General features: G+C 42.9%; 1 protein-coding gene across 3 annotated transcripts in view; it reads left to right on the top strand.

The window, feature by feature from the left end:
- The first annotated feature begins 9,857 nt into the window (after positions 1 to 9,857).
- Positions 9,858 to 13,126, top strand: part of PATL1 (PAT1 homolog 1, processing body mRNA decay factor) — a 32,652-nt gene continuing 29,383 nt past the window's right edge. Inside the window, exons 1-2 of one of the 3 annotated variants that reach the window (XM_007120855.4) lie at positions 9,858 to 10,024; positions 11,991 to 12,102. In XM_007120855.4, coding sequence (XP_007120917.1) covers positions 10,010 to 10,024; positions 11,991 to 12,102 — 127 coding nt within the window. In that variant the 5' untranslated portion in view covers positions 9,858 to 10,009. Of the gene's footprint in view, positions 10,025 to 10,590; positions 10,608 to 11,990; positions 12,103 to 13,126 lie in introns of those variants that run through there. The other 2 variants (XM_028501153.2, XM_028501154.2) reach the window with 2 other exon arrangements.

Genomic DNA, 13,126 nt, shown 5'->3' with positions numbered 1-13,126 from the left:
ATGTTCATTGCAGCACTATTTACAATAGTCAGGTCATGGAAGCAACCTAAATGCCCATCCACAGACGAATGGATAAAGAAGATGTGGTTCATATATAAAATGGAATATTACTCAGCCATAAAAAGGAAGGAAATTGGGTCATTTGTTGAGACATGGATGGATCTAGAGACTGTCATACAGAGTGAAGTAAGTCAGAAAGAGAAAATCAAATATCGTATATTAACGCATGTATGTGGAACCTAGAAAAATGGTACAGATGAACCATTTGCAGGGCAGAAGTTGAGACAGAGACGTAGAGAACAAACGTATGGACACCGAGGGGGAAAGCCGCGGTGGGGTGGGGATGGTGGTGTGATGAATATGTGGAACCTAGAAAAATGGTACAGATGAACCATTTGCAGGGCAGAAGTTGAGACAGAGACGTAGAGAACAAACGTATGGACACCGAGGGGGAAAGCCGCGGTGGGGTGGGGATGGTGGTGTGATGAATTGGGAGATTGGGATTGACATGTATACACTGATGTGTATAAAACTGATAACTAATAAGAAATGTATAAAAAAGTAAATAAAATTAAATTAAAAAATTTAAAATATAAGTGTGGGACACATAGCCGAGGCTCAGATACACGTGCAGGTGTATAGTCAGATGATTACAGGGAGAAGCAACATGGGTAGTGGGGTTTGCAGGCACAAGCAGAATCTGAAATACGTTTAGAAGGGAATATTCAAGGTTTTTTACATCTTGATCTTAAAAATATATTAATTTCTTGAGAAATTGAATAAGTTTTTTTGTCTTTTTCCATTAATAATCAAAATAAGATTATGTTTATATATATTTTTATATATAGTCCATTTATTTAAACTCCAGTGAGTTAGCTGTCTGTTTTGATAAACTGAATAATCTGTTGTAACTTGTCTGGTGTTCTGTTAATTTGGTGTGAAGATGCAGACAGTCTTCTGTTCTTTTGTTTACAGGGTCCCTTTAATTTTGTGACTCCCCTGGCAGTAATTCATATTTTTTTTTGCTAAAAGGTAACAGAGTTACAGTGCAGAACATTTATTTAATTTGTTTAGATTCATTAAACCATGCCCATTCTCTAGGACTTTGGGGGCATGATCTAGATAAGAACATATGGCATAATTTATTATTTTCTCAACTCTAGTTATGTGGTAAAGCATTGTTTAACTGTCAATGAGAAAATGTCAGATTGCTCTCCTTGGAAAAGTGATTTTTTGGATAATGTTCAATTAAATTTAATAAAGGAACATTTTATTTTCTTTAAAAAAATATCTCGAAACAATAAATTCTGGAAAGGGTGTGGTGAAAAGCGACCCCTCCTGCACTGTTGGTGGGAATATAAATTGATAGAACCACTATGGAAAACAGTATGGAGGTTCCTTAAAAAGCTAAAAATAGAACTACCATATGACACAGCAATCCCACTACTGGGCATATACACTGAGAAAACCATAATTCAAAAAGATATATGTAAAACAATGTTCATTGCAGCACTATTTACAATAGCCAGGACATGGAAGCAACCTAAATGTCCATCAACAGATGGCACATATATACAATGGAATATTACTCAGCCATAAAACGAAACGAAACTGAGTTGTTTGTAGCGAGGTGGATGGTCCGTCATACAGAGTGAAGTAAGTCAGAACGAGAAAAACAAATACCGTATGCTAACACATATATATGGAATCTAAAAAAAAAATGGTACTGATAAACCTAGTGGCAGGGCAGGAATAAAGACACAGACATAGAGAATGGACTTGAGGACACGGGGTGGTGGGGCAGGGGGAAGGTGGGGGGAAGTGAGAGTAGCATCGACACATATACACTACTGAATGTAAAATAGATAGCTAGTGGGAAGCAGCCGCATAGCACAGGGAGATCAGCTCGGTGCTTTGTGATGACCTGGATGGGTGGGATAGGGAGGATGGGAGGGAGGCTCAAGAGGGAGGGGATACGGGGACATTTGTACGCATATGACTGATTCACTTAGTTGTACAACAGAAACTAACGCAGTATTGTGAAGCAATTATACTCCAATAAAGATCTTAAAAAAAAAAAAAGTAAACTCAAAAAAGAAAAAAAGAAAAGTAGTATTTGGAGAATTAATAGAAAGAAACAAAGTATCACTAGTATTGTGAAGCAATTATACTCCAATAAAGATCTTAAAAAAAAAAAAAAGTAAACTCAAAAAAGAAAAAAAGAAAAGGAAAGTAGTATTTGGAGAATTAATAGAAAGAAACAAAGTATCACTGGTTCAAAACATTTTCATTGCTTTCCTATCTTCCTTGATGCTACCATTAAATTTTTATTTGTAATTAAAAATAGCAATTTTTAATTACTTAATATTTATTCCTAGTTTTTTTCCATTTCCATGTGAATAAAAGTATTCCATATTACATGAAAAAAAAAAAAAAAAAAGAAATAGTTTCTGGGAATTCCCTGGCAGTCCAGTGGTTAGGACCTGGTGCTTTCACTGCTGAGGAGCTGGGTTCAATCCCTGGTCAGGGAACTAAGATATCACAAGCTGCAAGGCCAAAAATAATCACTATCATCATCCTCATTATCCCTTTCCCGGATTGTGTAAATGATGAGGGGAATAGTTCCCAATGCCCCCACCCCCGCTCTGCAATGCTCAGAGAGTCAAAAAGAAATAAGGGGAGCAATTGCACTGTAAGCTCCCCCTCCTCTTACCAGTTCAGTAATAGAAAAATGTGCAAAAAAACTGGCTTTCTGCATTTCCTCACCTCTAACTGACAGCCAATAACATACTCATACAGGAGAGATGTCCCTACAACCTATTCTTACTGTCAAGGCCTGGTCAGCACGGAGCTGCCCCTTCTGGGATCCATGGCAGGAGTGGGGGGCCTGCTTGTTCTCTTACTCATTCTTTTTTTTTAATCTCATTAATAGCTTTTAAATATATACTCATACAGGAGAGATGTCCCTACAACCTATTCTTACTGTCAAGGCCTGGTCAGCACGGAGCTGCCCCTTCTGGGATCCATGGCAGGAGTGGGGGGCCTGCTTGTTCTCTTACTCATTCTTTTTTTTTACTCTCATTAATAGCTTTTAAATATGATTTTTAAATATTTATTTATTTATCTTATTTATTTATTTTTGGCTGTGTTGGGTCTTCGTTGCTGCACAAGGACTTTTTCTAGTTGCGGCGAGCGGGGGCTACTCTTCCTTGCAGTGCACGGGCTTCCCACTGCGGTGGCTTCTCTTGTTGCGGAGCATGGGCTCTAGGGCGCGCAGGCTTCAGTAGTTATGGCATGAGGGCTCAGTAGTTGTGCCTCGCGGGCTCTAGAGCACAGGCTCAGTAGTTGTGGCGCACGGGCTTAGTTGCTCCGCGGTGTGTGGGATCTTCCCGGACCAGGACTCGAACCCATGTTCCCTTAATTGGCAGGCAGATTCTTAACCACTGCACCACTAGGGAAGCCCTCTTACTCCTTCTTGATTCTCCTTTTAATGGCCCTTCATAGTTTCACCTAGTAAATCTTTTTTCACCTTTAAATAGTATAGGGATGTCCCTGGCAGTCCAGTGGTTAAGACTCCGCACTTCCACCATAGGGGCATGGGTTCCATCCCTGGTTTGGGAACTAAGATCCCATATGCCACACAGTGCAGCCAAAAAAAAAAAAAGTATACGAAACAAACACTTAAACTTTAAAATGTTTTCTCATTATACTATCAAAAATCATTTTGGATACCCCCAATGGTTACCACATACCACATGTGGTAGGCTGAAAAATGGTCCCCCAAGTCCTAATCCCCAGAAACTGTATGTTACTTTATATGGTAAAAGGGACTTTGCAGATGAGATTAAGGGTCCTGAGATGAGGAGATTATCCTGGATTATGCAGTTGCCCCCACTGTTATCACAGATTATTTATAAGAAGGAGGAAGGAGGGTGGGAGAGAAAAATGTGACAACAGAAGGAGGGTGAGAGAGGGAGAGTTTGGGAGATGCTATGCTGCTGGCTTTGAAGATGGAGGATGAGGCCATAAGCCAAGGAATGCAAGCAACCTCTAGAAACTAAAAAAGGGAAGAAAACAGATTCTCACCTAGTGCTTCCAGAAGGAACACAGTACTACAACCCATTTTAGACTCTGACCTCCAGAACTATAAGAGAATAAATTTGTGTTGTTTTAACCCACTAAGTTTGTGGTAATTTGTTACAGTAGCAATAGTAAATTAATATACTACCATTCAGCACTTAACTCATACCTAATAAACTACCCCCGTCCTGCTCAAGACGTTTTACATAACAGCTTCTCAACTTTTACATAATAGACTCTAAATATATTATTAGCTGTTGGAGGCTGTCATTCAAAGGACATGATCGGGACTTCCCTGGTGGTCCAGTGGTAAAGAATCCACCTTCCAATGCAGGGGACAAGGGTTCAATCCCTGGTCGGGGAACTAAAATTTAAAGTGATTACTAAAGATTACAATATACATCCTTAATTCATCACAGTCTACCTTGAATTGATATTATACCACTTTGTGTATAATGTAAAGGCCGTATAACAGTATATGATAATAATTTTTAGTAAAAGTATCTTTTTTGAAACTTCAAATTTTTACGTACAAATTTATCAAAGCCCATCAAATAGAATACTTAAGATGTTTGTATATCACTGTATATGACTTTTACCACACACACAAAAAGAACCATGAACAAATATTAAACTCTGGATAATGGTATGCATACTGAAGTGTCCAGGGATGAAGTTGACTGATGTCTCCAACTACTTTAACATGCATCAAAAAATAAGATGGACTGGGGACTTCCCTGGTGGTCCAGTGGTAAAGAATCCACCTTCCAATGCAGGGGACAAGGGTTCAATCCCTGGTCGGGGAACTAAAATCCCACATGCTGAGGGGAAACTAACTCCATATGCTGCAACTGCTGAGCTCGCACACCTCAACAAGAGAGCCCGCCGCAAACTACAGAGCCCATACGCCCTGGAGCCCATGCCACAACAAGAGAGAGAAAACCCGCATGCCACAATGAAAGATCCCGCATGCCTCAGCGAAGATCCCAAGGGCCACAACTAAGACCCGAGGCAGCCAAAAGAAAAAAAAAAAAAAGGAAAGAAAAGATAAATAAATAAATAAATAATAAATTTAAAAGGACATGATCATCCATGGAGTCATGAGCTGGACCCTGGCAACTGGACAGTCCACACCCCCTCCTCTGTCCTTGTAATGTACACTTTGCCCACCATTCCCACAGTGGGAGCTATTTTCAAGGACAAGAGAGTAGGATGTTGTTGAGACCACCTGGACAGTATACGTGACTGGCCCTGTTCTGGGCTCCATATAAACTTTTAAGATTCTGGCAGGCAGGTAAGGAGATCTACTTGCTTGCAGCTGCCCAAGACAAGCCCGTATGTAAGTTCTCTTGCTCTGTAGGTACTTACTACCACCTACCAATCTGGAGTGGCTGCCTCTCTCTTCAGTCTCTCCTTGCCCTCTATGTATGGGGGGCCACTTTGTGAACCAGCATGAGCACGGGCCATTTATTTATCTTGTTAATGAGAGAACCAGCAGGGTGTTAAGGCTGGTTCAAAAGAGATATAAGAAACTATGAACTATAACTAGTGTGGCAAAGAATGCTGGAGTGGGCTTCCCTGGTGGTGCAGTGGTTAAGAATCCACCTGCCAACGCAGGGGACACAGGTTCGAGCCCTGGTCCGGGAAGATCCCACATGCCACAGAGCAGCTAAGCCCGTGTGCCACAACTACTGAGCCTGCGCTCTAGAGCCCGCGAGCCACAACTACTGAGCCCACACGCCTAGAGCCCATGCTCCGCATCAAGAGAAGCCACCACAATGAGAAGCCCGTGCACCGCAACAAAGAGTACCCCCTGCTCGCCGCAGCTAGAGAAAGCCCACACGCAGCAACAAAGACCCAACTCAGCCAAGAATAAATAAATAAATTTATTTTAAAAACAAAGAATGCTGGAGTGAGACTCAAATGTTAAATATCATACCAGTTAATATCCGGCAAGGCAATAAAACTGTCCCCTTTGGGATTATCTTTTCTATCAAAATGAAATCATCTCAACTGGACAAAATTAATTTGCAATTTAGCAATCTTCTACAAATTAACATCTAACTTTACTGAGTCTGGTACCTCACTAATAGTAAATACTAAGTCAAATAAAGTTGCCTCCCCTAGAACTTGAAATTATCCCGAAGCAGGCTCGTTAGACAATGTTCTTGTTAAAACACAGAAAGGGCGCACAATAACCTTTTTTCCTTATTTCCCAGTTTTGTACAATTTTCTAAACACACTTGTCCCAGTTACCGATTAGTGAGTAATAAACTCCTCCAAAACTCTGTGGTTTAAAACCACCACCATTTGATTATTATACCACAGTTTTAGGGGTCAGGTATCTGGGAAAGGCTCAGCTGAGTGGCTCTTCTGCTCCACGCGGTGTTGAATGGGGTCACTCGATGACATTCAGTTGCTAGCTGAGCTGGTCTGGAGAGCTTCATTCACGTGTCTGGTGTGGCTGGTAAGCTGGGTATAGCTGAACCCCTCTTCCTCTTCACGTAGTCTCAGGGCCTTTCCATGTGACCTCTTCAGCAAGGTAACTGGACATCTTACATGGACTTACACTGTCAATCTTTTTTTTTTTTTTTTTTTTGGCATTACGCGGGCCTCTCACTGTTGTGGCCTCTCCCATTGTGGAGCACAGGCTCCGGACGCGCAGGCTCCATGGCATGTGGGATCTTCCCGGACCGGGGCACGAACCCGTGTCCCCTGCATCGGCAGGCAGGCCCTCAACCGCTGCGCCACCAGGGAAGCCCACTGTCAATCTTCTTAAAGACTAGACACAGAACTGGCATAGCATCACCCCCCTGACTCCTACTCCATTGGTCAAAGCCATCATAATCCAGTCCAGATTCAAGGAATAATGGAAGTAGAACCCACCTCTTGATGAGAGAACAAAGAATTTGTAGCCTTGTTTAATCTACCACAAGTTTCATCTTCTACATTTTTATTTTCATTATATTGTTAATCCTTTTGTCTAAAGTCTGCTGCACCAAGAATTCCCATAGCTTTCTGGGATGTCCGTCACAACTTTGTTGGCTACATGACTCTCTGGGCAGCCCACCACTCTTTTTCTCCCTCTCTATAACCCTTTGCAAGCACTCATGGACAATATCTTAAAGCAGCGGCACGCCAAGTGTAGTCCTAGAACCAACAGCATCAGAATCACCTGGGAACTTGGCATAAATGCAATTCTTAGGTCCCACTTCAGACCTACTGAACCAGAAACTCCAGGGATGGGGCCCAGCAGTCTGTTATAACAAGCCCTCTTGGCGAGGCTGGGAGCCACTGTTGTAGAGTTGTACATTACTTAATGAAAATTAATACAACATCTGAAACTAGTCTCACAAGAAAGTACATTTTATGTTCTTTTACCATGATCCAAAAAAAAAAAGAAGCATGTATAGACTCTGTAAATACCACAGTGGATTATTTACAGCCTCTGGAGAAAGGACAGACAATAGCAAAGCACGGTGGCTTTCACTAACTGATGTTCTCTCTCAGCTGTGAAAAGCCTTTTCCATATACCCGGGCTCGCAGGAAAGACTTTTCTTCCGCCCACTCAAGGGACACTCTCCAGAGGCCTCATATCTTATTTCTACAGAATTACTTGTGAAAAGAATTTGTATCCTCTCCATCTTAATAATGGGCCTATTACACACCTCAAAAAAATACATTATTCACCTAAAGGGACTCTCATTAATCTCCCTCAAAGACGGTGCATGAGAAAAACAGGTAACTTTATTGTCTATATGACACCTTGTTTTCTGTTTCCTTCTCTGCTCTGTATTATTTCTTTCCTTATCTTTTCTTTAAAATTATCCTATAGTTCATTTATATTCTGCTTTCCTATTTCCTTATATAAACTGCTTTAGCTGTATCCTAAAAGTCTTTATATGTTAATAAGTTTATCATTCAGTTCTAAATATTTTCTACTTCCCATTATGTTTTCTCAAGTAGTCCATTAATTAGAGGCATGGAGTTTTGTTTGTTTGTTTTTAAATTTCTGATCTCTAACATAATGATCAGAAAACAGGATCTGCAACATCTGGAATCAGCAAACTCTTTGTGTAAAGGGCCAGACAGTCAATATTTCAGGCTTTGCTAGCCAAATGGCCTCCATTGTAAGTATACAACTCTGCCTTGGTTGCCCTAAAGCAACCAAACACAGTATGCAAATAAATGAGGGTGGTTGTATTCCAACAAAACTTTACTTACAAAAACAGGCAGCTGGCCAGATTTGGCTGTGGGTCACAACTTGCCAACCCTTGGCCTACATGGCACCAATTCTTTGGTCATTGTGCTGTTACCTGTACTACATGAAGTTTTGTAATGTTCCATGCATGCTTGAAAGCTAATTATCATCTTATCCTTGGCCTGCTCCACTTTAAGCTTTAGGCCTGCCCCATGCAAACATTCGCTTTTGTAAAACCGTCACAGTGATTAAGAGATTGGATTTTTGGAATCAGAGAGAACTGGTTGCCACTTTCCACTGGGTGGTTTAGGATAGATGAATTAACATCTCTAATCCTCAGGTTCCACATCTATAGGGAAAATAACAGTACCTACTTCACAGGGTTGGCATAAGGGAGACTTCAGTCATTAGTAGAAGTAGTATTAGAATCATCACTGAACCACTACTCTGTGAGGCAGGTTTCATTAAACCCATTTTACAAAGAAATTAAGCCTCAGACATGTTTAGATAACCTGCTCCACATCTGGCAGCCAATGACAAAGTACTGATTCCCACCCATAACTTCTAGTTCCAAATCCAAAGTTTCCACTACTCAGACTCTGATTAATCAATCTGGTCATACTAACACGTAAGGAATTTATGCCACTCCTAGGCGAGGCTGCATTTTAAGACACCGGGAGAAAGGAGTTGCGAAATCCACTCCTTAATTCTTCGAATTAATTCTTTGTGGTCCAAGTTTAGTCCTTAAGGGGAAAGATAGAGTTCTCCAGGGCCGAAAGGGCATGCAAGGTGCTAGCGGAGGTATACCTCCCAAACAGATTTCTGGAAGCAAGCTGCCGAGGCTTACACCCAGGACAAACGTTTTTCTGGGCTTGATCCTCTAAGCAGGTGGTGTCACCCAGCGGCGCACTCAGCCTCGATGACCTTGCTGCCCACGGCTGTGCTGCCCTTCTTGGCTCTCCCACTTCACCTGCCTGGAGCGCCTGGGACCTAAAAATACCTCCCTGATGGAACCTCCCGGAACATGCATTCGGCTTTTTTTTTTTTTTAATCGCCCTCATCACTTTGAGACACATAAATCACAGCCCTGACCCGCTGTCGACTCAGCGGGTGACGTGCCGCTGAAAGTGGCGACGAATTCAGCCCATTTCAATGACATGAACTTTAATTTTTTTCCCTCCCCTCGGTGCATATCGTATGTCGTGAGGACTGCCAAGCAAAACCCACGAAGACCGTGTTGGACGCTGGCAAAACAGTCTAGGAATCTCCATTTCTCCCAGTCCAGGCTAATCCTGGGACTCTTCAAAGCCTTACCCTGTGACAATCACAAGGCTTTTCTCCGCCCCGTCGGTGACGTTAAACTCGTGACTCGAACCTGAGCGCCGGGCGGGCACAGAGAAGCCAGGGGCGGAGCTACAAGTCCAGATCGCAAGAAGCCCCCGACGGGCGGCGCGTGCGCAGTGTCTCGCCATGGGACCTCCTTCCCGCCGCTGAGACTAGGAAGCGGGACGCCAAATCTGTCCCCGCGCAGCCGCCGCCGCCGGGCGCCGAACGGGGCGGCCGCCCTCACCGAGGCGCGCCTGCGCACGTTCCCACGCACGCTCCGGCGTACGGCGGCGGCCAGGGGTCGCGAGCCGGTGGAGGACCCGCGCGCGGAGGAGCCCGGAGAGTCAGAGCTTCTTCCCTCCCTCCCCCATTCCCCTCCCCGCTCCCTCCCCCCCCCCAAGAATGTTCCGCTACGAGGTGAGTTGTTGCGACCGGAAGTGACCCCTCCCTCCCTCCGGCATGCGCCCCTCTTTCTCCCTCACCCCCGGCGCGTCTGTCCAGCGCTCCTGGTGGGAGGGGGCGGGCGGCGGGACCCGCGGGACCGAGCGGAGTACGTCGGGTCTGGGGTCGCGGGTTTAATCCGAGGGCTGTGAGCTGGCTTCGGGGGGCGGGACTGTCCTATCAGTTGCCACCGAGGAGAGCTGATCTGTGTTTTGGGGTGGGGAGGGCCCCTTACGTGCCTTAACCAGACCACCCCCCCACCCCCGGAGGAGTGAGGAGTAGAGAGCGTTGCACCCACCCTCGGTGGCTCTTGAGGAAGCGTCACCCGAGAAAGCCCAGAGACGCGTTTCCCGCCCTGGACCCGGAACCATCTCCTCTCCAATTACTTATACACACCCCCTTACAAACCGGCGACCGTCAGGTCCCGGGGACCTGGACTTGCCCTTTGACTGGGGCCGAAGACCGTTTACTAAAGAGGACTCCGAGTTGGGAAGGGGCGTGTCCAGCAGAAGTTCCTTCTGGGCGAGTGGAGGGGGACGTGGGTTTGGTGACGGTCCGGGTATGTAGCAACAGTCGAGAGTCCTGACAGTGTCACTGGTTCGCTGTATGACTTTTCGCGACTCCTAATCATTGGACAGGGTTTCTGGATTTGTAGAACCAAAGGGTTGGTTTAGATGACCCCTAAGAGTGTTTCCAATGTAAAAAGCAGTGATTTGGTTAAGTAGATCTTTGTGATTTGGGAGTGCTTCTGGAAGTTGCCTGTGATGGGGAGGCAGTTGCATGCTTGCTTTGTGTACGTTTGGGAGACTTAAGATGGGTAGGATGGCCCTTTGACCTAACCTTTCATTTGGGAACAGCCTGGCTAAGAGGTAGCCAGTCAGGGTGTATCAGAAATGTGACTGCAGAGAGAGTGTGGAATTCCGATCCTGAGTCTTTGAAAACTGGGGACACATATACTTGATATTTGATAGGAATGGTTCAAGATCAAACTGCCTTTATGTAAACATGGAGAGAGATGATGAGATGCAGTAGGCAAAGTTCCCAAAAGAAAAGAAAACTTGGAAAATAAATCGGTTGAAAACTGAAATGGGAGTGTGGGGGGGAATGTTTAAGATAGAACACATGTAAGTTGTTAAACTGGTGATATCTAGTATTGTTTAACAATACCCAATGTTTGCCTAAATCTTTGCCTCATTTGATCCTCACAACAACTTTCTGAGGTAGGTGGTATTGTCCCTGCATTACCACTTAAGAGATTGTGGCTTAGAGGCTAACACAGCCTGAGACAAAATAGATGCTCAGGGGGTATTGAATGAATTAATCAGAAAGTATGTGACTTGCCCAAGTTGGTATCACTTGTAAGAGTAGAGACACAACTTAAACCTGTCACATCACAGCTTTTCAAGAGTTCACTTAATTGTGATTGAACACTTAACTTTCTCCTTTATCACCAGAGTTTGGTCCTGTAGGAAAACAGAAGGGGAAAAAGAAAATGAAGAGAAAGCTTTAAAAGGGAATAATAAAATAGTTGAAAAGGTGACATGAATATGGGGAAGATGAGAATTTCGTTGAAAAATATAGGTAGAACTCAAGCAAAATAATAAAGTGTTCATTTTCAGTTGTCATTATTATTGTAACCAGTGATGGAAAGGAAGTTGGCAGGCCTCATTTCTTGGTTGCATGAGGAAATGCTATTATTAGATTCTTGATAAATAGAGAAATGGAAGTTTGGGGGAAGAGGTTAAATAAGGAATAGGAACGAGAAGCTGAAAAAAAAGGTACTGAAGTCTTGCAGTGTCAGGGAAATTGGGGGATAGAAAAAATGCCATCTGCACAAAAAGTCATAATGAAGCTATTGTGTTGATCGGGAAGATAAAAACATTTTTTAAGAATGAGGTTGTGAACTTCATGAATAGCTGATCTCTTTTTTCTCTTTTTTTAGTCTTTGGAGGATTGTCCTCTGGATGAAGATGAAGATGCATTTCAGGGCCTGGGAGAGGAAGATGAAGAGATTGATCAATTCAATGATGATACATTTGGGTCAGGTGCAGTTGGTAAGTGATGTCTTTCTTTTATAATGTCATCTTGGTCTCTTGCTGTTTTCAAATGCTCTCTTTTATAAGTACTTCTGTCTAAGTAGGCATAACCTCATTCACAAAGTTGGCAAACTGTTCTGTTCTACACTCCAAGCATCTACCCTCCTCCTCTGGGCTTCTTTTTGCCTCACTTATAAAACCAAGTGTTTTCTAAGCCCTGTCCCTTCCAGCTTTATGATCTATGGCTCTAAGTTGACACTATAAGGAATTCAAATGATTAGAGAAGTGGACATTTTACAAAGGTTTAAAATAATCCTAGAAGAAGGAAATTTTTATTTGTGGAACATGGAACTTAAGAAAAACTAGTGAACTAGGAGAAAACTCAGATTCATATGTATATGTTTTAAAAGTCAGTTGATCAATAATATATTGCATGACCCTGCTATTGTCCTATAGTATATTCAATAAATAAAGTTTTTTATTCCAAGAATTTTGGTGATAGAAAGTCTTCATAAGTTAGAAAAGTGTTGTGCACAGATGAAATTTTCTCATCCTTGGGTATAGATAAATATTCCTGGTGTTGGAAGTGGTTAAAAAATTAAAGAGCCAAACTAAACTAGAGGCCACAGTTATAATTACTGAGATGAAAGGTTTAGGGAGCAAGCTTACATAATAAAGTTTGAGAGTTAGAGATCCTAGAACAAGTATACTAATAAGTTAAAATTAAACTGTACTTTGGAAAGATGAATAGGTAAGGGAAGTCCCTGGCGGTCCAGTGGTTAGGACTCTCTTGCTCTCACTGCCAAGGGCCCAGGTTCATCCCTGGTCAGGGAACTAAGATCCCACATACCCCATGCAGCCAAAAAAAAAAAAAAAAAAAAAAAAATAGGTAAGGCCAGAAACTATAAAACTCTTAGAGGAGAACATAGGCAGAACACTCTATGACATACATCACAGCAAGATCCTTTTTGACCCACCTCCTAGAGAAATGGAAATAAAAATAAACAGATGGGACCTAATGAAACTTAAAAGCTTTGCACAG

The sequence above is a fragment of the Physeter macrocephalus genome, chromosome 16 (assembly GCF_002837175.3).
Source record: "Physeter macrocephalus isolate SW-GA chromosome 16, ASM283717v5, whole genome shotgun sequence".
NCBI lineage: Eukaryota > Metazoa > Chordata > Mammalia > Artiodactyla > Physeteridae > Physeter > Physeter macrocephalus.
This window is presented reverse-complemented; position numbering and strand designations above follow the sequence as displayed.